This window comes from Haemaphysalis longicornis, unplaced genomic scaffold (assembly GCF_048455015.1).
Source record: "Haemaphysalis longicornis isolate Haplotype H1 unplaced genomic scaffold, Haemaphysalis longicornis Haplotype H1 scaffold_10, whole genome shotgun sequence".
In the NCBI taxonomy this organism is placed as follows: Eukaryota; Metazoa; Arthropoda; class Arachnida; order Ixodida; family Ixodidae; genus Haemaphysalis; species Haemaphysalis longicornis.
This window is the reverse complement of record NW_027526204.1, coordinates 11,797,155-11,823,075: the sequence shown is the minus strand read 5'-3', so window position 1 is coordinate 11,823,075 and position 25,921 is coordinate 11,797,155. Positions and strand designations below refer to the sequence as shown.

Below are 25,921 nucleotides of genomic sequence, written 5' to 3'. Positions count from 1 at the left end.
CCGGTGCGCACCAGTGTGTTTTATAGAATATCGTAGCAGTGTACGTAAGAAACCTAATGTAAATAAAGTTTTTACAAATATATTCTAATATAAAGCTTGATAGAAGTATTATGCGAGGAAAAAATACTTTTATAGTTTAAGTAGTCGTCATACGATTGAATATAAGCACATATAAACTAGATTTAAACGGGCCTAGAGTGACGTCCTACGTGCACATAGTGCTCGTTTGTGTCAAGTCTTCCCTTCGCTTATTTTTGCCTTTGTCCTAGCTGCGCTGGCTTCTGCCAGCCTCCGTCCGCATTATTTGTTATGCACGCAAGCGCTGCATACGATTTTTACTGCACTTTCTGCACGAGTTCATAATTAGTCCAGCCAGTTCGACGCAGGTGCCGCCTCTGCAGGGCTGGTCCTTCCCTTTTGTCGTCTGCTTCTGCACCTGCTGCTCCCTGTGAAGTGCAGGGAAAGACGTGAACTCATCCTGCACTCTCTGCGCCGTCGGTAAATCGAAGAGAAAAGCATAGAGATAATGAAAAAAGGGCAGGCGCCGCGCGCTGCACTCGAAATCGAAGAGGTGAGTGCCACCACGCAGTCAGAGAGCAACGTTCTTAGAGGGCAAGGCGGGCACGCTTTGGGTTGGCGCGGCAGGCATAAAATAGTGAAGTAGGTAATGGTTTGGTATTTAGCTCTCCTAGAGCCTTTAAGGGTAACCTCATCCTCAACCAGGTTTGGAGTGATAAGCATGGCATACTATCACTAGCTATGGTGCGCTGGTCAAGCGCTGCAGTTTTCACGTCATGTTTCAATTTTCGCCGTCCCAGTTTCATCGTTGTGCTGTGCATCGCTTTGTTGAGGCACTACTTAAGTACCGGTGATCAAGTGTGCGTGAATGTCGTCTGCCCGGAAGGCGTAGCTCGTAAAATTTGTTCATGGGCCTTACTGGGTCCGGGCTAATGTTGAGTTCATGTGAAAGTGTCCGGTGATATCGTCAGCTACTGCAAAGAAATCGCCGTGAGCCTGTAAGCAGCCACTAAGAACGTCTGCCTTCGCTTGTCGTGTCTCGTGCCGCGAGGTCTGTGAGTTCCCCCCGCTGACAGCCACCCTTGGGCCGCTGTTGTTTTTATTCGGGGCGACGTATCTCAGCAGCGTCGCCAGACTCGGCTGCCGTGGGTAAGAAGTGATTCGCCCCAAATTCTCCTTTGGAGAACCCATTTCAGGTAATATGTCACCCAACCCATAGCCATGGAACCTGCTCGGGTAGTGTCACTCTACCCACGGGCATGAAACCTGCCACAGTTATTCGAAGCCGACTTCAAAGCTACAGGCAAAAGCAGCTACCATGGTACTGAAACCATGCCGTTACGCTCATTAATAGGATGCAACTAGCAGACAGAAAATAATGAATTACCCGTGCAGTTTTCATGGTGAAGTCAAGGGTTCGACGGACAACCGTCTGGACGGGAGGGTACATTTGAGAGAGAAAGAGGGCACCGTCCAAGTAACGAAAAAGAAAAACTTAAAAGACTTTTCGGCTCCCGCACGGGAGCCTTGTTCACAATGAATTTTATTGCAGAGAAAAACGGCCTTAAGTAGGCTTTAAAACATGACGTAGGCAGCGTGCATACATTGGGTGCAAGTTTCCGATTGAGGGTGTTAGGCGTTGTCTGTATTATTAGCGATTCTAAATTTAATCTTGCGGCCAAATTCTTCTCCGTAGTGATGGAGCGTGCATTTTTCCAGTCTATCTCGTGGCCCGACAGCTCGGCATGTTCGGCATAACGCACCTCAACTGCATGAATGCGGCCATACAGTTTACTGTTGAAGAGGAGATCAATGGACAACTGCCGTTTTTAGACGCGCTCGTCAAACGCGTTGGACCCGACCTCGAATTTGTTGTGTACCGGAAGAGCAGCCACACCGGTCGTTATCTCCACTTCAGATCCGTTCAACCCGCCTAATACAAGCGCTCTGCAGTGTCTTCTCTGATCCGACGCAGCCATACTGTTTGCACAAGGCCAGAAGACGTGGCGAACAACGTTAAGAGAGTTCGTCAGGACCTGTCGGGCTGCAGCTACCCTGACGCCTTTGTTCCCTCCGTGGAAAGAAGGATGGCTCTGCAGACAGCGCCCAGTGCCGGTAAAAAGAAGTGGGCTGCCATTCCTTATGTCCCTGGCACAAGTGAAGCATTGGCTCGTGTTCTGCGCAGCTATGATGTGCATGTGGCACACGTGCCATCGAAGAGGCTGTGACACACATTGACCCATGTAAAGGATAAGCTTCCTAAAGAAAGATATCCCGGAGTGATATATGAGGTTCCTTGTGCAAACTGCAACTCTGTGTACGTAGGCGAGACGGGCTGCTTTCAAAAGCGCCTAAAACAGCACTGCTATGATGTGAAGATGAAAAAAGTGGCGTCGAATGCCCTCGTGAACATGCCGAGCTGTCGGGCCACGAGATAGACTGGGAAAATGCACGCATCATCACTACGGAGAAGAATTTGGCCGCAAGATTAAATTTATAATCGCTAATAATACAGACAACGCCTAACACCCTCAATCGCAACATCGGAACCTTGCACCCATGTATGCACGCTGCCCACGTCATGTTTTAAAGCCTACTTAAGGCCGTTTTTCTCTGCAATAAAATTAATTATGAACAAGGCTCCCGTGCGGGAGCCGAAACGTCTTTTAAGTTTTTCTTTTTCGTTACTTGGTCGGTGCCCTCTTTCTCTCTCATTTTTTATGGTGTTGGGAGCCTTTCGACTGGGAGCAAGGCTGCTAAGTTTTCATGCTTCTGGACATGGGCGGATTCATTTGTACGGGGGGGCTCGCCCCTTCCCCGACTTGCAGCCCATGATCGTGATGATAAAGTGTCCCCATCATCATGTGTGTATGTATATTGTAACGTGGTGGCAGGACAGATGACATGAACCATGAGAAAAATTAGGAACGATCTATTAACAGTATTTGCAAGCGGCCATCGCCGAAGTCCGCTCAGTCTGCACGCGCCCTCTTCCTCCTTGTCTTCGACACCTAGCTGTGGCGCCATGGGGCATTGCCCACCGGTCGTGTGACAATATACACACACACACACACACACACCCATTCGAAGAAATAACTGGAAAGTATGAAAGCAAGTCGTCCACGTCTGCACCAATTCAATAATTTAGTAAGCTGTTTTTAGCCCCAATAAAATTTTAAGTAAAAAGGTAAAAAATATCAACTGGTAATGAAATTAGTAATCACACTTCGGGGGAGTAGGCAGGGGGGAGAGGGTGGACAGGGATCAGCATAGCCCCCCCCCCGCCCGTAGCCTATGCTTCTGGACATATGCTATGCTTCTGGTCTTTCAACCAACATCGTCGAAGAAGTAAGATGTACGAGGGGGGAGGGCGTGTTCTTCCCCTTTGCGTTCGCCACCCCTTTTCCAGCCTATTGACCAAGGAATTGAAATGCTCTTGGAGCGCATTTACCAAGGTAGGGTCGCGAGCAGTTGCTGTAGACCGGGGCAGAGAAATGAATGGGAGTAGTCAATGAAGAATTAAGAGCGGGCTTGTTTGTGACACTGTGAATGATGCCTCTTATACCCGTGCCACACATACACGAAAAATGACATTAGGTGTTTAATCCCTTAAGCTTTAAATGTCATTAATTTGCTGCTACACGCAAAAATATAAATTCGCTCATGTAAATTCGCTCGAATTTCATTTTCGCTTTAAGGAGTTCTGCACAGCTCATTCACCTTCACAAATGCCTTAAATATGGCTACTCTTGAACACGATGGGCACGAAATCGAACCAACGAAACTCTCAGCACCAGAGTGTTGATGCGGAAACGTAGCTGAACTTCGAAATAAGACGATTTTTTTTTTATGCCCTCTTGATGGCGAAGTTCTGAAGAAGACTAAGTTCACTAAAACAGCGGCAAAAGGCAGAATGTCATGTTACTTGTTTTGGATATTGCAGATTTGGCCAGTGCTGGCAGGCGACAGTAGCTGCTGAAGCCACTTTTAGACACGGTTCGCACCATTTGTTTAAAAAAGTGGGGGTGAAGATACAAAAGAAACCGCTTATAAAACACCCTTCACAACGCTGACACTATAGAGAGCTGGAAGTTAATGGTCGGCACGGTGTGCTGAACAGGGCTCAGATGCAAATCACTGAAGACACATAGGTGTCACCTTGGGCATAGATTGAGAAATGAAATCGACGAGGTCCATGAGAATGTTCACGGCTGTCGAATTGTCGAGGTGATCTCGAGAGCCGACGAAGCCTCTGAATGAGGCTGCTCATTTTCGGGCATTCCATGAAATAGTGCAAATCCGAAGCAGTGGGCGCGCCACAGAAGCACTGACAGTTTGGCACAAGTTGTAGACGGTGAAAGTAATGAGGAAACCGGCCATGTCCGGTTATCAGGTGGTAAGCTTCTTTGAAGGCGGGAAATAGGAAGGAAGGTCAGGTACACTGGGGGTCTATCATTATAGTTCAATGTCGCAGTTGTTACCAATGTAATTACCAATTACCAATTTGTCTCCTGCCATACCAAGCAACCGACCTTCATCAGCAAGGAGCACATGCTGGTTCTTGACAACATACCACTAACCTCCTCTCCTCTTGTTGCAGCACTGCAGGCGACAGCATCTGCATTCCCCACACACGAGTGAGCTGGCACGTGTTATATAGACACAGGCAGTAAAGTTGAAAGTAGAGAAATGGTCTGTTTTAGGCAATGAATGGTAGCAGAATGATTAAATGGGTTATTAAGAGCCAATAAAAGCGAAAGGCTGTCTGAGTACATACTGATAAGGAAGGTCTTTTGTCCAAGAGAAACTGTACGAGTTGTTTCATGACAATCACCTTGGCATCAAACAACGTGGATGGACACGCCAGACAGAACCGCCACATTGCCTACACATGGTCTGCCCCATTCAAAATCACACTGGCTGCTCCTGAGGCAGTCGACGTGTGTGATCCATCTGTGAAGGCGTGCAGAGTGGGAAAGGGCAACCTGTGATTTGCTTCCGTTCTGGTGTGACAGTCGTAATGAACATCAAGTCTTCGCGCAGGATGTGTGTCAACCTTGATGGGCAGTTCCACGTTGGAAGAATCAAGCGATGCTGTTTTGAATCAGTGCCATGTGGCGGGATTCATATGCCTTTAATGCCTCAGTCTTGTTAATAATGTCAGTTAACAGGCTGGCAAACTGGGCACCTGAGTCCGGGCCAAGTAGCCTTAGCAGCTGAGCTGGGATATCAACAGGTCCTTTCGCATTGTGTGAGTACAGGTGGGGCAACACGTGATCGATGCTACCACTTGCTAGTGCTCTCCCAGTTATGCTCCCATGAGCCAAGAATTGCCAGCTTCTGTGACATCCACCTGTGGTGTAGGTTTTCCTTTGGAGAATCGTACAGAGATGACAGGAAGCCAGTAATGTGTGGTTTCAGGTTGGTGATGGGCTGTCCTGTGGGTGGGCTACTGAAGAGCGAGTGATGTCTCGGCATTTCTGCACCATGAACGGGCATATAGCCAGAACTTCTGCGATGCAGATTTTCTATTCGCCTTGATGGTCTACACTCTACACGGGTTGGCGTCCGTGAGTTTTGCTTGCACGAGAGCCTGCACCTTGTGCTTCTGCTGGATGTATCGTTCCCAAGCCTCTGCAATCACACTCTGCATCTCGCGTTTTGGCCAGCAGATGGTGGGCCTGATTAGCATGTCAGTATGTCTGCCACACCTGTGCCACCTCCTTGTCCCACCGTTTTTGTACCTGTGTCGCAGAAGCCTTCCTTTCAGTCTTGTGCTTGAGAATCACACGTAAAACCTTCACGAGTCACTTATTCGAAGTGGCACCTCGGCGAAGCCTGCTGTTCTCAGATTTCTGCATCGATGTCTCCATTGCTTTCAATGACAGGCAGGGGAAGCATTTGTCCTTGGTTCTCCTAGCCTGCTATACCTAGTGGCGCAGGCTGAGGCTCATTATTTTATGTTATTTTAACCTGCCTCACAATATCTATGTTTGCCTGTTGCAAGCGGCAGAAGTGTAGCTGGGGGCGATTGTAATCACTGCCAAGGCTGCGCGTTCACTCCTCGTCTATGCTAATGCATCGCAGCAGCCTTGTCAGGCGAGGCAACAGCGATGTGTGGTCAGTTGGTGTGCACCACATGTACTAACCTTCAAAATGTGGAATGTAATTGGTAATTCGCAGGTTTAACTGGTCTGCAAGTTGAGGGGCCTGGGCCTTGTTTCTGTCCATGAGTTGAACTAGTTCCACTAGGTGACCGTTGAAGTCTGAAGTATTACAAGCTCCTCCACGGCAACGTACTGGTGGGTGTCCTTGCACACGCAGGCAATGAGCTCATCGTTCCCCTTGTCTGGTGGGCTAAATTCTGTGCATGGCATTTTATTTATAGAAGCAAAATTATCAATCGGCTGCATACTGGTGCTTCTAGCAGGGAAGTAAACTGAGCAATCGACTTATTCCTTGTACTCCTGGCGTTTATTGTGTGTAGATTTTCACTTGGTGCGTTTTTCTCTTCCAGAGGACCGTACAATGAACAGCAAGCATTCAACATGCATCAGCGTCAATACCAAATAGCTGTGTTGTGAAAATGTCTATGGTTGGAGCCCGCAGCAATGATGCATCCTGCAGTCAATACACACAGACGATCATTACCACCAGTGCCATAGGTACCATTACTATTCTGCGTTACTGCTATGTTGCGTGCATTACTGACTGAATTCTCTTTTCAGGGACGCAGTGCTGCTTGAGGTTTTTCATGGGAGCAAGCTGCCAAACAGAAGATAAATTTCCAGGTTAGGATTCTGGATTTTGTTCTCTTACATGCATCCCAGTCATCGTCATCATCATCATCACCAGCCTATCTATGCCCACTGCAGGGCAAAGGCCTCTCCCATTATTCTCCAATTACCCCGGTCCTGTGCCAACTGTCACCAATTTATCCCCGCACACTTCCTGATCTCATCTGCCCATCTGACTTTCTTCCACCTCCTGCAATGCTTGCCTTCTCTAGGGATCCACTCTGTTACCCTTAATGACCAACGGTTGTCTTGCCTGCACATTACATGCCCTGCCCATGTCCATTTCTTTTTCTTAATTTCTACTAATATGTCCTTAACATGCGTTTGTTTCCTGACCCACTCCGCTCTCTTCTTGTCCCTTAATGTTACACCTATCATATTCCGCTCCATTGCCCGCTGAGTCGTTCTCAATTTAAGTTGAACCCTCTTAGTGAGCCTCCAAGTTTCTGCCCCGTAGGTGAGTACCGGTAAGAGCATCCCAGTATAAACAACTCAACATAATAAAAAAATTTTATTGTAACATGCATCTACAACATTTTCTTTTCGCATTTTCTTTATAACTTATGTAGGCTGATATCCTGAAGACATGAGGACTTTTTTGTGTGGGATTCAGAATAAACCAAGGGTAGTGCTTCTCGTATGTGGTGCAGGGAAGGAAGTCTGTAAACACCTCAGCAGCGTAATGGCTAAGCTGGTGGGCTGGCGTTTTAAAGGCTACATTAGTAATTTAGGTTAGAAATTGACACTTATCATGTTCTTAGCACGTATTGTAGGATTTCTGGTTTTCATAATTTAGTTTGTTTTCATAATGCTGTGTTATAGACCAGGGATAGCTTTTTCTGATTTGGTGGTTAAGGGAAAATTTTACCACTTACTAGTGTATCATTTCCTACCGATATGCTGAACTTTACCATTTGTTGCAGTGTGCTTTTGTCATAAAAGGCACTTTGTTGCCCACTGCCCACAACTCAGGGTCCAAGGCGTGCTCCTGAACCTAGGGATGCGAGTTCAATCCCAGCTGCGCAGACATTTTTCAGATGAAGGCACAAAAAACGAAAACATTTGTGCTGACATTTTTTTGAGATCCAAACATCGCCAAATTGTCAAAACTAATCTACAGTGCTCCACTGCGGTACTCTCTATAGCCCCGCTGTAACTTTGGCTCGTAAAATTAAAAAAGAAAAATAATGTGTTGGGATGCCTTCTATCTTAGAAAACCATTCTAAAACAAATTTTCAGTAAAACAATCACTTTATGGTCCTCTTTCTTTACAGCAGCAATGTGCAGAAACTCCCAAATGGGAATTGATAGACAATGTGTAATCTTGGCTTATTAGTTCAATTCCACTAACTTCTAGAAGATAGTCATTCGAAGTCACATCATACCATAATTTATTCAGGCTTCCAAGCTCAGGCTTTGTTTTCTGCTATGACTTTTAATCTATGCAAAGGTCACATTCGAAGTTTTGTGGTCTCACTTTGTGCCAATTAAACAAGTGCGAAATCAGCTTTCTTCCTGCAAGGTGACACAACTTGGTAGGTGGCAACAGTTGTGGCTGGGGGGAACGTTTCCTGTAATTCACAGGGGCAAATGTGACAGAAAAATGGTGAAACATTACATGGGTCTTGCTAGCTTCAAATGAATCATCTACGACACTAGTTTTTCTAAGGCGGTAAGTTGTGCTTGAAGCTTTTTGAGATATGGTTCATGGGTGCTGGCTGGAGTTGAGATTAGAAAACATCTTTTGAAATTAAATACTTCCAGGTATGTATGGTTTTTAAGGAGCAAGTTACGTCTGGGTCGTGATGCCTGGCTTATACCAACACGCTCCGACTTCCTTTTCTATTCTTGATCAAAACCTGGCTCACAGTCTTTCAAGGAAAAAACCAGTGAAAAAACACGCTACACACGAGCAGAGGCAAGACGAGAACAGTCACTGATTGTCCTTGTCTTGCCTCTGCTCGTGTGTAGCGTGTTTTTTCACTGGTTTTTTTCCTTGAGCATGATGAACCAACAGGCCCAGACTTCCACTTCACAGTCTTTATTTGCGTGCAGGTTTTAGGTGCTATCTTGCCAACCAGAGTTGCTTCACCTGTTATTCACGATCGATTTACATCTACATCCCCGCTCCTTATGGTCAGGATGATCTTGTAGCTTGTGTGCTCCCCAAGTGCAGCAGCGAAAACTTTCTGTTGGCCCCACATGCAGAAACACATGGAAAGGCATGGAAGGGGTTTCCTGCAGCTTTGTTAGAAACTGGTGAGTTTTCTTCAAGGTGCTTCTTTTGATTTATTCGAGTATTTCTTATAGCATATTTTGATATGGCACTATCAGAAATGAAGTTTTCAGGCATTGCACTAGCTTTTTCACAAAGAAGGGGGATGTGTGGCTTGCGTAAGCTAATGCTCATTTTCTTTAAACACTCACTTATCTTTTCCATTGATCTTTTCACTAAAAATGTGAGCTATTATGTGCCAGCAATGTTGTAGAAAGCGACAGTAGGTGAAGCGATTCAGAACAACTTCATACTTTAGAAAAATAGCACGTGTACTTTTGTGACATAACAGTGATTAACTGATAAAGTTAGCTGCTTCGGACATCTCCCCAGACTTGTTTGGTGTGATAATATGCACCGCTTCCTAAACTTTTTCTTCTAGATAAGTCACTAAATCCATGCAGCAATCATGCCTTTGCCAGTTTTAACACTGCATGAGGATTTAAGGCTACATTAATAAAGCTTACTTGAAGTCTTTCATATAGCTCTGGCTCTGGTAACTACGGCTTAATAGCAAACACTTGACCTGGTTTCTGCAAACACTTGGTTTCTGCAACCATTATTGCCTTTAGCTGCTCTGATGTGTCATTTTTTTTTAGTTCCAGAGGTGGACAGTGCCCAAGCTAGTGCATTGAAGAACTTCCCTGCTCCACGAGATGGTGAAGACATTGCGGCAAAGGCTGGTCCTCACATATGCTCCTGCAACTTACATTCTGGCAACACAAGGTAAGATGTAATGCTTGCAGTGCTTGCGCTTATGGCACAATTACAGCGTGTAGAGTCCTTTATTGAAACAGCCGTTTGTCTCGTGCCATGGAAAAGATTTGATGGGAGGGCCTGTTGTACAAAAAAGTTGGAACGGTACCAGCAGCCTGAACTCCAGCAGGAAACCTGACAGATGTAGCGACAAAAACCCGCATATACTGTAAAATTCCGAGCAAGTCGGAATTACCGGCAAAGTGGAGGGTAGGCGCTATTAGGAACGGCACCAAAATTCAAGATGGCAGCGACAATTGTTTTTACGAAAAAAAAAACGCAGTGCGCGTGGATTTAAACTTTCATTAGGAAGATGAACTTTATTACGCAAAACATGTTACTGTTAGTTACTTTGGAAACCATTGAAAAACTTAGCAGCAAAAAAAAAAAAAAAAAGTTCGCAGCACTCTGCTGCCCCAGTCTTTGGGTGCCACGGCTTGATCTTACTGCTGTTCGTCACTTTCGAAGCCATTGAAAGACTCCTCAGAGTCTGTAGCAAAAAAAAGTTTGGCGCACTCGGCTTCCACTCCGCCCCGGTCTTCTGGTACCACGGCTCCGACATCTGCCAGCCCGCCGTGCGGGTCGCCGTCGTTTGAGCCATCGAGTGCGTTTGCAATGCCGCACCCCTTGAAGGAGCGCGCCACTGTTTCCTCCGGTACAGCAGCCCACGCCTCGGCAACAAAATCAAGGACCTGCTGCCGCGACGGCTTCTTAAAGTTGCCTTTTGGCGTCGTTTCGCCATCGCAGGGAGTTCGCGGAAGTTCGGGAAGCGCTTACTGCCTCCGCAGATTCCTTGGGCGTCCTCCGCCTCTCGTTCATGGCGTGGCGCATTGCTACGCCGAATCGCTGCTTCCACGTGCTTATGTAGTGGCTGGAAGCTACAGTTACCCAACTGCATGCTGTTTGCTATTTTCACAGCCTCTTCAGACAGCAGCCGGTTTCGAACAGCGCGTCCCGCGCTTCTTTTGCCCTCTAAGAACTCGAACAGCGCATCGTCCACGTACTCGCTGAACACTGGGGCGCCGTTGCTTAGCTTCCGTTGAAGTTTTGCTTTTCCGAAGTTTTGCTGCAGGGGATTGTCGAAATTCTTGTCCCATTCCTGTATGCGCTTTCGGTCGAGCTTGAACTGTCGAGAGGTGTTGTGCAAGTTTTTCCAGTTTTCTCGGTGCCATCGGATCACCTCGATTTTCTTGGCAACTGTGTAGGAATGCATGACCTACCATCGCCAAAACAAAGAAACAAATGGCGCGTAGCGTCCCAGATGCGAAGTTGAAGTAGGATTAGATTGGATTGGATTCTTAGACTGGATCCGGCAAGCTAGTGTTGCCTGCACGCGGTGCGTGATAACTGCGCGGGGGGAGGGGGGGGGGCGCTTTCTCGGAACGGCGCGCAAATTTGAAATTAGCACTGAAGTGGTGGGGGGTCGCTTGCACGGGTGGAGGCGCTTGCTCGGAATTTTACGGTAATAGGGGTGCTAATATGTTACCAATGCACGTTCATGAGGTGTAGATGTTTAGGGTTTTTTTGCTAGTTAATAATGTCCCACTAAAACAACACACATCTCACCACACATGCATAAACATTCTTATGAGTTCATAGAGATTTCATTTCCCAGTGAACTGAAGGGGTTTTGTTTTTTTCTAGTAAATGTCAGACTGAAGCAACGTGCATCTCTTTACACATGCACACATTTGGGAGATCTTGGGCAAGGTCAGTGTACCCTGATGTAAAGAGCCTGGCAAGGCACATGAAGCATGGAATCCAGTGCTTGCTAGCTTAGAAGCTTACAAGCACTGGAGCTTCCCCCACAGTTCGATAATCCCTGGCGAGGAATTATCGAACTATGGGGGGAAGCTCATTATAAAAGGGATAAAGCTGGCTCCTCTACCGCAAACTGTCACAACACACTTTGAGCCTGAAAAGACACAAGTTAGGAATGAGGTTCAGTGTGTAAAGAACATAATGATTGCAACTGCCTGCCGTGCGTGGGAAACGCATACTGTCATTGAAGCAGCTCTTCTATAGCTGAGGTGGGAGTGCCCTTAAGTCAACACAACCTGATCTCTGTGTAACAGGAGTAGGAACACAAGTCTGTCGGTGCAAAAATTTTGTAAATCTATTTCTGTGTAGCAGGAGGAGATAGACGAGCCTGCCTGTGCAAGCTTGTAAAAAGGTACATTTGAGGTGTTATAAAATGACCCAGTTTCTCCAATTAGTTAGGGAGTGTGCCACTCGGCTTTTTCATCTGGAGTATGTTGACAGCGTCCTCTAGTGCGTCAGAGTGCAGACGGCAGATTACCAAGCACTTCGAAATACTTCTGCTGTTACCCTCCCACTGCATGCTGAGTGTTCATTACAGGTAAACCTATCACTACTACCTAATGAAACTCGCATTTCAGTTGTCGTAAGCACTCAAAGCTGGATGAATCAGATACCAAACTCACTGTGCATTTGTCATAAGTTTGTTGGGGCGCATACATTTTGTTACCCTCTTGGCATGCTGCTGTGTATGAGAGGTAAAACAGGTACTGATTTCTGTTTTAAAGCTATGAAGTCTATTGAACGCATACAATTTTTAAAATTTTGCTATTTAGTTTGAAGCCAGATTCACAAAAATGCAGATATTTACTCTGCCTCTCTCTGCCTCTTTACTTTCGAGAAAGTGAAAATGCTTATGTACGGATACTCAACTAATAAGTTTGGGAAATTGCTCAAAGCCGTACATTTTGTACCTCATGCTCTTTGATTATCAATGACCTCCCCTTAATTTATGTGTGCTGATATGTACGAACATGCCATATTTGCAATTGCAATCACCTCTCCCTTCACTATGTTTATCCTATTGGAGTGTCACCTTGTTATAAAATATGACTTTACTCGCTCCTTTTGGCCATGGTATTGTTCTTAGCTTTTCCATTCACATGATTGAGTCTTGTCTCATGGTTTTCAGTGTGAATCTCATGTGGTAGCCATGTGAAACATGCAAATTAGGGTGAACATCCCATAATCAGAGAAGCTACTAAGCATTGTATTGTAGGACTACCTCTGGAACTCAAGTAAAACATGCAATTTGGAGTTAACATCTCATAATCAGACAATATACTAAGCAATTGTGTTGTCTTTTGGAGGTACCTAGTTACAAGTAGGCATGATATTTTACAAAGGCATGTTTTTACATGCGCACTTACCTTAACATTCCACAAGCTTGCTCTGTGCTCTTCAAGGTGTTCAGAAACTCATGTAAGCGAGCTGGAAACCACTGACAATGACGAAGCAGCTGCTGCTTGCAAGATACAGGTGGTTTAATAAGGAAAGAATTATCTGATTTACTATAAAACACTCTCAAGTAATCTGCAGGACGTGAGTGATTCCCGGCCGCCGTGGCCACTTTTCTGTGTTTGGGATTTAAAGATCCCGAGGTGGTGAAAATAATCCGGAGCCCTCCTCTGTGGTGGGCTTCGTCCCTTGTGTAGCATTGGCACTTTAAAAATCATAATGAATGAAACATCATCATCATTTATTAAACCCTTAAGGACCCCAGAGGGGTATTACATAAGGGGGGGGCAGGGTCATCAGTAGTGCATATGTGATACAAGAAAAATACGGTTGGGTACATGGTTCATTAGACAATTTATACAACAAAAAATTTAATTAGAGAATTTAACAACAACCAAAATAATAATAAACTAAAAAAGGAAGCAGCGGCAAGTCTTGGCGGTTATATGAAATTAAAAGACTAAGGTGAGATAACAATAATTCTTTGAATTTCATCGGATTGCGTTCACGGACAACAGAGTCTGGCTGCTTGTTCCATTCTTCGATGGCACGTGGTAGGAATGACATATTGGATGTGTTAGATGAACCATGCAATCGTTGTATGTATGCTCATGGAATTGAAGAGACGACGTGAGTAACGGGATGGTGTGAGCAGGAGGGAAGTACGGAGATGGTGAAAGTGATAATACAGTTTGTGGAAGAGGCATACCTGTCCGATTTCACGTCTAATTGTCAGAGAGGGGAGGGAGAGGGATGCTTTTATGTCGGTGACGCTGAGATGCCAGTCATATCTAGAAGTGATGAAGCGGGCGGAGCGGTTCTGAACTGATTCGATGGCATTGATTAGGTACGACTGATGAGGGTTCCAAATAGCAGATGTGTATTCTAGCTTTGTTCAGATGAAGGTCTCGTATGCCATTTTGCATATGGTTGGGGGCGATAGTGAAAGGTTTCTTCTAATGTAACCAAGCGCTTGGGATGCTTCAGCAACGAGTTTTAGTATGTGTTCGGACCAGGTTAGGTTTGTTGTTAACAGAATTCCCAGGTACCGGTATGATTCTACTAGTGAAAGGCAAGTTGACATTAAAGTGTATGTGTAATTAAGTTCGAAACGACTTACACATCTTTTGTAAATCTTTTTGGACTTTTTCGGCTATAAATAACGCAATCGTCGGCGAAGAGGCGGATAGTTCATGAAATGCCAGATGAAATGTCATTGATATAGATTAAAAATAGTAGCGGACCGAAAACTGAGCCCTGTGGGACACCAGACAACACTTGAGCAGGGGATGAAGGGTGGCCAGCAATGACAGTGAATTAGCTGCGGTTAGTTAGAAAAGCTCTAATCCAGGAAAGAGTTAGTGGATCAAGACGAAGACACGGAAGTTTGGATAGTAGTCTTTTGTGAGGGACACGGTCGAAAGCATTAGAAAAATTTAAAAAGATTTTCTAGTAATCTGCACCAATCACCAATCAATCAAATAATCTGCACCACAGGAATTACATCAATCATAGGGTTTTTCTTCAATTTTAAAATATAGGTCTATTGATGAACTGGTGCTAAAAATGGCAATTCTGACTGATGTACCAGTTGTGCCCTCTGGCAGTCCAGGTGTGTTCCACTATGACTCTGAAAATTAATTACTAGCTTTCGAGCTCACATGGGTGCCTTCATGACTGCCCTCACAATTTTCACTGACAAGTGCAAACAACAACCACATTTTTCATTTCTCGACATATGTATTGCAAACTAGAATTTTGCACTTTCCCTTGTATTGTACTGTTGATTCTCATGGAGCTATGGTTCTGTAAGCGGCAAGATCCTTGCAGAGTTTGGATTTATTTTTAACACTCAATGAACAGTGCTTCCATGCTATGAGTTGTAAAGATGACTTCTCCAACATGATAATGGCAGTGAATATGCTGCAGCAGAAATACACACGCACTTTACTCTTGGTATAAGTTCTGCGTAAATCTGCTGCTTTATGTAGTGAATTGAAAAAGATGTGTGGATGCACATGTTAGTCCTGTCATTGCTATAACTTAGTACAGGGTATTGCTGCATTCTGTGCACGAGGGACACATTCAGTATTGACAAATTCCCTCAAACACATTTGATTCATGAAATCGGCACCTCCCGAGAAGCTGATTTTTCTGACACCCTGTGTTTTCCCTGGTGTGTGTTTTGTGGAAGTAATCGCATTAACACTGCATGCAAATTTAGATGCCATAAACCCCCTTTTTAAAACCAAGGTGTTGGCATTTATCTCATTTTTTGTCATTTATGTAAATAAATAAATTTTCTTTTGATTTTCAAATCTTGCACCTTATTCTGTAAACTTAGGAGTATTCCCAGTGACAGTGATATATTCCATTTTGGAGCAATGCTTCATTCCTGCAGGGCCTGTCAACAGCACAACCACCCATCAGATCAGGCAAAAGCAGGTGCAAGCAAGGTGCCCCACATCTGCGCGGCTTGCAAAAAGGTCTGTCGTGAGAAATACCAGCTGGAGAGGCACATGAGAGTGCACTCTGGTGAGAGGCCCTACGTGTGTAACATCTGTAAGAAGAGCTTTGCTAGAAGTGGTGAGCTGGTTAAACATGGAAGAGTGCACTCTGGAGAGAGACCCTTTGTGTGTAGCATATGTCAGAAGGGCTTTGCTCAAAAATCCAACCTAGTTGTTCATGAGAGAAGACACTCTGGTGACAAACCTTATGTGTGTAGCACTTGTCATAAAAGCTTTGCTAAAAGAAGCGACATGGTGATTCATGAAAGAGTGCACTCTGGGGATAGGCCCTATGTATGTAGCATCTGTCAGAGGAGCTTTTCTCATAGATCCAGCCTGGTTGCTCATGAAAGATTGCATTCGGGTGAGAAACCCTACACTTGTAGCACTTGTCAAAAGAGCTTTACTGATAGAGCCGGCTTGGCGTCTCATAAAAGATTGCACTCTGGTGAGAAACCCTATGTGTGTAGCATTTGTCAGAACAGCTTTTCTCATAGAGCCAGCTTGGTTCGTCATGAAAATTGGCACCATAGAAACAAACTGTATGGTACAGCAATGGCTGTTATAGAAGTGTGTGATAAAAATTAAAGCTCAGATTTACCGCAATGAACAGTCAGACATTCCATGCACTCGAAATTCTTCTCTCGGAGCTATTACAAGCATACAGGTGGCCCCTTGCATCAATGGCATAGTAAAAATGCAACAACGCATTTAATATTTTATAATTGTCTCAAGATCGCCTTACTAGAACAGTGTATGCAGTAACTTTAATCTGGTGCCTAAAATTGTTTATATGAGGAATGAATAATCCTATTTACAACAATGAAAACTTACATTGGTTTGCCTTGAGCGCAAAGGATACAATATAGCCGAACCTCGTTATAATGAAGTAGTATTGGGGAAGTAAATTAGTTCATTATATCTTATATTTGTAATAGCAGTAGAGGCAGAAATTGACTCTGAAAATTGGCAATCTGGCTCGCGCAAAATCTTTTAGATACGAAAACATTGTTTTAGACTTCGAACCCACTATTAAACGAGATAATGCTCACCTGTCTCCTTGTGGTATTTCAAACTAATTGTACTGGGACATGAGAACGTGAAATTACAACAGAACAAAGTTCATTTGACAAACTAGGCACACATGCCTATTTACTTTAAAAAACGATGTGATCTTCACCTGGTGGCTTTTCACGGCACTAAGCAAGATGAACTTTCCACAGTGTCCATGGACAAAAGGGCCTTTTCTACTTCTGCAATTTTGGATGTACGAATTTTTTCCAAGTAGCTTCTCAGCCTCCTGGTCATGTCCACGGCGTCTGCACTGCTTATCGGTGGTTCACTTTCACCGTCATCATCACTCTCGCTGCTGCTGTTTCCCTGGGGCAACATGACACAATCCACAATTTCCTGATCCGTCGGTTTGGGTGCCATAGCCAATTTCTCATCGGCAGAAACAAAATCCTCAAATGTACCAGGGAGTGCCAATCCATTCCAAGTTACATCCAGCTCCACCAGGTCTTCAGGTCAAACTTCGTCTTGGCCGGCAGACAAAACAAAACCAGCATCCGCAAAACAGTTCCTCATTGTGGACTGCCTGACTGCATTCCTCGATCCATGCAACATTTCCAGCGTCGTCTGAATGTTAATGACTCTTCATGTGTGGATTGATGTCAAAAACAAGCTGCACCACCAAATGCTTCCGGAATGGCACTTGGGAGACCACATGGTGCCCTTGTCCAATGGCCGTAGAGCAGAAGTTGCATTTTGCCACAAAAGCACGAAACGAGCTGCCTTCGGCATGATCGAAACTTTCTGTGCCGAAGAGTTGTCTAACAACAACAGGACCTTCCTGTGCTGCCTCTCTATGTCCTGGTGGAAATCCTTGAGCCAGTCCTTGAGGAGTTCGCACATCATCTAGGCTTTCTTGTTTGCCATGTACTCGCAAATTTCAAACTGCTTTCAGTCTCCTCGGATGTGCAGACTTGCCAATGACAATAAGACATCTCTGATCGAAGCCATCCATGTTCACGGCAATGACGACGGTCACCCGGTCTTTGTTCTATTTGCCTCCATGGCAGGTTTCATTTTTCATGGCCCAGGATCGTTCTGGCAACAACTTGGAAAAAAAAAAACTCCGGTTTTGTCAACGTTATGCACCTTGTGCTCCTCCTACTCTTAAAGCAGAGGCCGAAAAGTATTCAGCCACTTTTTTCATGTCTCCACATCGACAGCCTACCCTTCGCCAGATGTGTGGCAGGTGATCTCATGCCGGTGTTTAAATCGTTGCGGCCAACTGCTGCTTGCACATAAATAGCAATGACCCAGGGCACAGGCCAGGTTGTTGGCTTTCATTTAAAGAAGCGCTCCTGAAACTGGCAAGCTTTGTGCCCTTACGTCTTTAAACGACGACAACAAAGGCGCTTCTACGTCCGGGTGGTGGCAAAGCCCGACTCGGTTATGACTGGCTTGTATGGAGTCCTCCCTGTTGCTCTCATTCTTCTTCCTTGCGATCAAAATGGGGGACAGAGCGCACCTTCGCATCACTTTGGAGATTAGATGTCGTTGGTGTGAAAGATGATGGCCCAACAACCTTCAACATTCCGGCTGGTTTCATCTATTAAGATTTCTTAAAATGCCAAAATTTTTCCGAAGTTCTCTCTCAAATCTAACTTTAAGCTAATGAAGCTGCTTGACACGGAAAATCCTTGACATAAATTTGCTCGACTCCCACATTATCTCCTGGCCACTTGAAATTTCCACAGTGGTTTTGTGGAGGTGAATAGCAAAACGCCAGTGCGTTCGAGATTTCGGTGATGTTAAAGATCCCCAGGGGGTCAAAATTAATCCTGAGCGCTCCACAACGGCGCGCATTATCACCTGTGAAGCGCTGGCGCGTTAAACCCCACGATCAATCAATCAGCGCTTGGGGGGAAGGTTGAACTCTGTTGCAACATCCTTCTTCTTGCAGCCACCGTCCACAGATTTCGATATTTGCAGCTTTGTGTCGAGAGAAACAGCCTTCCTTTTCGATACCATTGCGGATGTTATGCATTCGCGGTAGCGAGTTCGGCGCGTTAAGTGAAATTGGCGGGTTGCTGCGCTTGCCTTTTTTCAATGCAGGAAAAGTGGCGCCACCTCTCATCATCATATCTTCTACAGTTTTCCTGGGGTTATGTATGTGGCGCAACCAAAATATTCACAACTTTTTAGGCGATTAACAACGATTGTGTTACTTTTCAGTTTGCATTGTTTTTTATGCTCGGTTTCGTGTTTTGAGCCTCACGCGAACCAAATATTTCTGTTATAAGCCGATATTGCACGCGGGTTTCGTAGTTTTGGTTTCATTATGAATAAGGGTCATTGAAATAAAGTGCGGCCAACCAAAGTGATTTACTTCTCTGTAGCCAATATTTCGCTATATCAGTGGTTATAACAAGGTTTGACTGTACTGTAGTAAGACTAAAAAAAATTTTTGTTGAGACTGTTACTTTTTTCAGTGCTGTGGGTTACTTTTACAATTGATTTTCTGTTTAGGATTGTAAATTTCTAACTCTCATGAAGCCAACCTTTCAAATGTGTTTTAAATTACTTCTGATAGGGAAGATGTCTTACATTGCACCTCACAAGTTTCTCTTGACGCCTTGCAAGTTTGTTGTGATATGTGATTTCATTGCTATAAAAGCGAAAGCTTTGTTAGCACGCTTGTTTTTAGGTTTACCACGTATTGGCTGATATTTATGTTTATCGTGTCTGCAGATGTTTTTGTTGCACCCAGTACTAGCCCCTAGCTATGGGGAAAACCACTGTTTAAGACATACTTCAGATGATATATAAATAAATGTTCTAAACATCTTCGAGGTCTTTTGGAATTCACTTGGTGTATCATAAAATAGTGCACTCACGAAAAATCCCATGTCTGCAACGCTTATCAAAAAGTGTTTTTAAAGGACCCCCTACAGATTATGCACTAGAGATTGGACACTAAAGAGAAGTTCTACATTCGCAGCCTTTGTCAAAAGAAGATTAGGTCACATATAGGTACTTCTCAGACATGAACACGAATACTAGCTGAAAGCCCTGTTTGCATTGTGTCTTAACAGGTTGGTTGCAGATCATTTTAAACTTACAGAAATGATTGCACTTTGACATACAGATTGTACCCTGGTGCATATGTGGTGTTCCTCAAGGTGTCCCGCACAAGACATCTTGAGTATTCATGGTAATGGGTGAGTGGCGACACTGAGGGCCTCGAGCCCCCACTAAGCTGTAACCAACTGTGGCATTGTGTTTATCGGTTGAGGGATCGAAACCTGAACGGTGGCCTTCAGAGTGTTGATGAAGCGACAGTAGACTGGTGCCCTGTCTGCCACTGTGTGTCCATGTTTGGATGTAGTTTCGGACATACAGCTGACATCCAGACAGGAATGTACAAGTCCGAATCATATCCGCCAATGGATGTACAAAGTCACTACGAAGTCACTACCGGCTTAAATTGAATATGAAAGCAAAAACGAAAAAGCTACTTTGTGTTTCAATTAAAAATATTTTGTACGTCAACACCCAGAGTTGTATATTGCAAGTTTCATCTGCATATTTCTAAAATGTGAATTTTACTTTTTTGAAGCAGCTCACCGTCTCCAATGGTTATCTATTTGGAGAAGGATATATAAAAATGGAGATCCGCTGACGAATCATGTGAAGCAAGTTCACTGTGTTCATGTATGCCTGTCTGCCCGGTAGTGTGTTGGCATAGTGCACTGCAGTATTCATTGTAGGAACTTCTCTTTATGCGATTCTGAAAATTTTTACTGAACATCCAAAATACATCCGATTTCAGACGTCCAGCTGGATGCACGAAAGGGTTAAATCCAGGTGTCCCACGGACAAACACGGTACGTCTATCAGCACTAAAACAGACGTCATACGAACACCTGCTAGAGCTGGAATGGACATATACCCTCTTCAGACCTCGCGTGCATTAAAATGCACATTTGCTTCAACCTCGGTTTTAAATTTCGCGCCACTGCTGCAGCAAAGACCGCGCGCGCGACCACATCCTCTATTATGTGCTGCCATCTGCCCACGAATTCAGGAAGCGCACCCCAGCGGGAGCGCCGTTCTGAGCTTAGAAACATGGCGTCTTTCTCGACATCAACGTTCTACTCGAGGCGTCCAAGTTAGTTGCAACTTACGCTATACTTGTCGGGTAATACTTTTTAATTATTGTTTTAATCTACCCGCAAAGTGTTTAGGAGTAATTGCCGCATGAACTGTAACTTTAAATGCCTACATTTTTGTTCGCGCAAGCTGTTTTCTTGCAGTGTGCATTATAATGCACTCTCGGTCTCAATTTATGTTTTTGCACGCCTATCCGCTTTACACTCTCATGTGTTCCTTGCTCTTGGGTGTGAAATTTAGCGTTTATTTCTCCTAGGACTCACTGATAAAGAAGCTGATCGTGTGCACAACGTGCAACATTTTCCTGTGCGTAACAGCAATGCGAAACTGCTACAAGCAGTTCCACTCTAAATAAGAGGTCTGTTTGTACGGAGCAGCAGCTGAATGCTTTTGTACATGAGTGTTGTACAAATAGTATGTTTTAAGACCCAGTGTGCATTATAATGCACACCCTGATGCGCAACATCCGCTTTATCTAGAAGTGCAATTTTTTTATTGTGCAATAAACTATGTGCAGACATTCCAAAAATGTGCTTTTCTCGCCCCTGTGTGGCCACACATTCCACCAGGTCTGAGGAGGATACGGTGGCCGGCCAACGGACGTCCAGTGGTTGTTTGGGTTGTACACCGTAGTCTTAATGCACCATAATGTCTCAGCCAAACGAGTGCACTCTTGACAGCATTTCCATCTCTTGATGCATTTTGACAGCTTCCCACAACATAGCATTCACCCCAAAGCTCCCTCCTCTCCCAGCCTACGTATGCGAAACATTTATGGCGGCCCTAAAGAATACACGTTCACTTTCAAAAAGCTTTTCTCCGTAGACGAGAGGCACAAAGCCACCCTCTCCAGTAGTTGAAGACATTAGCGACCCACATACTATCCAAGTCTCAAAAAAGGGCTGCTTACTTTGGCAACATGTGCACTTTTCGGCTCACAGTGGGCTCTCTTCCCGACATACATAGCAACCAGACTTGCCACTGTTGACACTAGTGTACGAAATAATGCCAGATCTCACTTTTCACTGGATAAAATGCATGCTGGCACAACATGGATCACTTCGAAGTGACGATTGCAGCATCCACCCCTACAGCCAACTCTTTGCTTCAAACGCAGAATACATAACAGACCAGCATGCATTCAGATTCACTCGCAACCAAGACCCCACTGAACCGCCACAGTACAGCTCTTGGATACAGGTATCGCAGAACTGATTCATGACAAAAAAAGCCCACGAACAGCTGTGTGACCCTGAGATTCCCATGAAAATGATAGATTGTCATCCCCGAAATATGTGAACTACTCTCTCTGCCTACCACAAAAATCGCGAAAAGTATTAGTACAATAACCACTTCAGAAAGCAAATCAATGAACCAATGCAGAAAAAATAAAATACGCAACATAATTACACATGACCTGCAAGGACAAATCTGTGGCCGCCTAACGAGAACCATTAGCGGAAAATGCGCACGTGGTCTCTCCCCTGTCACTTCCTCAACCACCAACTCCAAAACTGCAAAGACGAACCTGATGGCTCGACTTGTCCACTTCTACCCAGGTACCCTGTAACAACCCTTCTTCCTTTGAGAAAAATACATCCCCTCTGGCAATGGTTACGCCATAGCAGACTACCAAGAAACACCCAGCACACTCCTTGATGCAGACATAACTGAAGCAGGGGCTCGAGCCACACTACTCACTAAACCACTAGGGCCCTGGAAGACCAGGAGTAACTAACCAAATACTACACAATCTTGACGACAGCTCTGTCACAACCGCACAAGTTACTTTGTCTTTTGCCCCACCAGAGTGAGACACAACAGCCATTTCAGAGTTATGCCTCACCAAATCTTTTGAGTGGGTCTCAATCAACTCTCCATGACCCTCCAGAACTAAGGCCATCGCTATGCCTGCAGCTTACTACTAGTTAAAAATAAAGGATAATTGAATGAATACAGAAAGGAATACAGAAATAAGGGAATTGAAGGAATATAGAAAGGAAAGCCAGCAGTGTAGTATGCCAAAGGCACAGGGGATAGTTGGTTTTTGAATTGCTGATTACCGTATTTACCCGATTCTAACGCGCACCCGATTTTCCTGGCAAAAAAACTGAAAAAACTTGTACCTCAGATTGTAACGCGCACGGGACTTTGTGACCCAGACAAATGAATGCGGGAGAAACGGGCGATTTATTTCCCGAAGTAATCTCGCTCATCTCACTCCTCGTCGCTCTCCGCTAACCACAACATCTCGGCCTCGGTGCCTTCAAGCGCGTTCGCGATGCCACACTTCTGAACGAACGGTCAACCATGGTCTATCGGATCGTGGCCCACGCCTCGCACGCCCATCCCGAGAGCTTCTCCACAGGTGCACGCTTCAGCCGACCGCTCGTTTTGAATGCGTGGGAGCCGCTGCTGCCAATGCTGTTATCAAGCGCGCAAGTGAAACGATTTGACGATTTGTGTGAACGCCGATAATAAGCCTAGGCTTGCTGCGTCCGAAAAATCGTTGCTAAAAGCTTTGGCGCCATCTTGAGACGCCGATGGGTGGGACGAAATTTCCGTTGTTTCGGCAGTTTCGGTTTTGTATCCGATTGTAACGCGCACGTGATTTTTCGGCCTATTTTTTCGGAGAAAAAGTGCACGTTAGAATCGGGTAAATACGGTAGTCAAAATATTTTTTCGCATTTGTTATGAAAGAAAGTGGAGATAAGCACATGTCCAGAGCAGTGACCAAAGCATCAAAGATCACCTTCTGATTACATGTATTGGGTGGTGGGTTCAGCATGATGCCGCCAATATTCTGCTGTGTCCACGTAGTGAACACCAAGTTTGTTGCACTGTTGTTAGGGTAATGCTTGTGCTCATCCTGAACGTGTCTTGGTGTGCCATTCTGAGTGCATGTTTCTTGGTATAGGTTTGATAATTAGGTTAGCATGAATGTTGTGAGGAAGTGTGGCTTCGTCATCTGCATGGTCTGGAGGCAACCCGTTCAAATCATTCTGTCAATGTCTAAGACACAGCTTTATTTAGCTAGATTTTGATAACCCAGCACTATTTTAACTGCGAATGTTTTAATGAGCATGCAGGCAACCCGGGCACAAAATATTTTTAAAATTATTACCGCAGTGCTATTGCAAGTCTCACAAACATGGCACCAGAGTAGTAGATCCAAGTTTAGGCAATGTAGGCATTCGGCGATTGCCTCTACACTTTCAAAGAATGCATTTTGAATTTTCAAGACAGTTATTTGGGATTTGAAGCACATCAGCTAATCTATACATGCTACCGAGTGACATCGATTTGCAAGAGCAGAAAAGTGCCTAACAGCATTGCCCGTGCATTTGCTTTCTTGGCTGTTATTTAGCCTATTTGAATGTATCTAGCATTCAAGTTGACAAAGTTGTCATTTTTCTGTGGCAGTTACTTGAATGAAGTGAATTTGCATGCCAACTTAATGTGGTTCCTGTAATGGATATAAAAAGTACTGGCAGTGCCACAGTAATTCATGCAAAATCTGCTAAAACAGAAGTTTTACACGTTTCAAGCAGCACACAACAAAAAAAATGCATCAAAATGATGATTCCTGTTTTATTACAGATATCCACAAACACTTGAAGGAAATGCAAGTGTACAAGGGCAGGTATAAAATTAGTTGAAGCCCCACCAGTATATAACTAAGCAGGCGTGTATGCAAATTTCTCGTGAAACTGCCGAGTTGAAGGACAACAGATGAAAGGAAAGAATTAAGGTTTACTTTTATTGTGCGCGCGCTTTTCCATCCACCTTCCTAGCAGTTCTGTTGTGGTGACACTCACTGGTTACTTGCGCAACACTTGCTAAGTTATTGGCACTTGATCAGATGCCTTATAATGTCTTGCAGCATGCCAAAGTAAAGATTGTTATGTCGTGTGCACGTGTTCCTATTGATGACTTCTCAACGCCATCACTTAAGATGAAGCACCAAAGCGTCTTGTTTACAATCATTAATTCAGAAAATTTGATTCTTTACAGCATCGTGCTTGTAGGGGAGGCTTGGTTGTATTGCTTCCTTAAAGTATCAGCTACAATCTGGTCAAGAAAATCTACTTTTATGCCATATTCACATTCTTCCCTTCCAGTTGAAACAGACAGATAAACCGTCAATAGGAAAATATGAAGCAGGAAATGTTAACCCAACAATATAGACTACAAATGGTGCAGATCTGGTACACTGAGGAAGTTTTATGCCCACACTTTTTTTTTGTCGTCACTAAACTGTGATAATTTGATTTTCGCAAAAAATCACACAGTTTGTACGCTATGCTCAACACTGTGTTGGCATTCCCTTGTCTTCAACAGCACATCATGTCAAAGGGAGCTAATGCATAGCATCTGCTTAGAAGAGACCGAAGTGAGGCTTGACCAAAAGTAATGCTTGGCTGTTCGCAGTACAATGTCATGTGACATACCATTTGACTGGAAAAACATGAAGCAACATGTTCCCAGGTGCAGTACAACCTCCCAAGATGTACCAGGCAAGATCTGCCTGAAAAAAAAAAAAAACAAGAATCAAACGTGCACTATCTTTCTTGCTTATGGCTGTCCTCCTGCAAAGACTGTCTTTGAGTGGTGACACAGAGCACCTTCAGAAGTGAATGCCTGTGAACGAACACGAACATGACACACCTAGGGCCTCCGTGTGCTGGCGTGCAAGGATCATAAAACGAGAGAGAGCAATGCTTGCACTTCTACTCTTTCTCGTTTGCATGAGTTCTCATGTGTCTTATAAACTTGGACTCATAAAGAAATGCTCGGAAGCAAACCTTACACTCAAGTGGCTCTTTCCCGGTATGGGAGCACATGTGCAGCGCCAGTTCGGTTCCAGATTTGAACGTCTTTCCGGGGCACATTTTGCACTTGTGGCTGGTCTTACCAGCGTGTCTGGCTACATGTCGACTTAAGTGGTGCTTTTGAGAGAATGTGTAAAAGCATATGTTGCATTTGAACGGCCTCTCTTTGGTGTGGATACGGATGTGGTGTTTGACGTGAGTTTTGTTACGGGATGTATAGGGACACAACGGACAGGAGAAGCGGTTTTTGCCGCTTGTGTCGAGTATTGGCTGAACCTT

General features: G+C 44.6%; 1 protein-coding gene across 10 annotated transcripts; it reads left to right on the top strand.

Annotated features, from left to right (window-relative positions):
* Positions 1-205: 205 nt before the first annotated feature.
* LOC144158182 (uncharacterized) lies at positions 206-21,313 on the top strand. 10 transcript variants are annotated; one of them, XM_077688862.1, is made up of 8 exons: positions 206-571; positions 6,536-6,683; positions 6,747-6,809; positions 9,024-9,074; positions 9,690-9,816; positions 15,524-15,657; positions 19,786-19,858; positions 20,470-21,312. In XM_077688862.1, exons 2-8 carry the CDS (start codon positions 6,605-6,607, stop codon positions 20,612-20,614), a joined length of 672 nt encoding a protein of 223 aa, XP_077544988.1. In that variant the 5' UTR covers positions 206-571; positions 6,536-6,604; the 3' UTR covers positions 20,615-21,312. The 10 variants fall into 10 exon arrangements, with proteins under 10 accessions (XP_077544988.1, XP_077544996.1, XP_077544991.1 ...); XM_077688870.1 differs by lacking the exon at positions 19,786-19,858 and having other exon boundaries at positions 15,505-15,608; positions 20,470-21,313; XM_077688865.1 differs by lacking the exon at positions 20,470-21,312 and having other exon boundaries at positions 207-571; positions 19,786-20,458.
* The last annotated feature ends 4,608 nt before the right edge of the window (positions 21,314-25,921 follow it).

Excerpts from the sequence above, each read along its gene's own strand:
- LOC144158182 (XM_077688860.1), top strand. The coding sequence starts at position 6,605 with ATGTCTATGGTTGGAGCCCGCAGCAATGATGCATCCTGCAGTCAATAC. Across the intron at positions 9,075-9,689 it reads TGCAGCTTTGTTAGAAACTG|TTCCAGAGGTGGACAGTGCC; the intron begins GTGAGTTTTCTT and ends ATTTTTTTTTAG. Across the intron at positions 9,817-15,523 it reads TTACATTCTGGCAACACAAG|GGCCTGTCAACAGCACAACC; the intron begins GTAAGATGTAAT and ends TCATTCCTGCAG.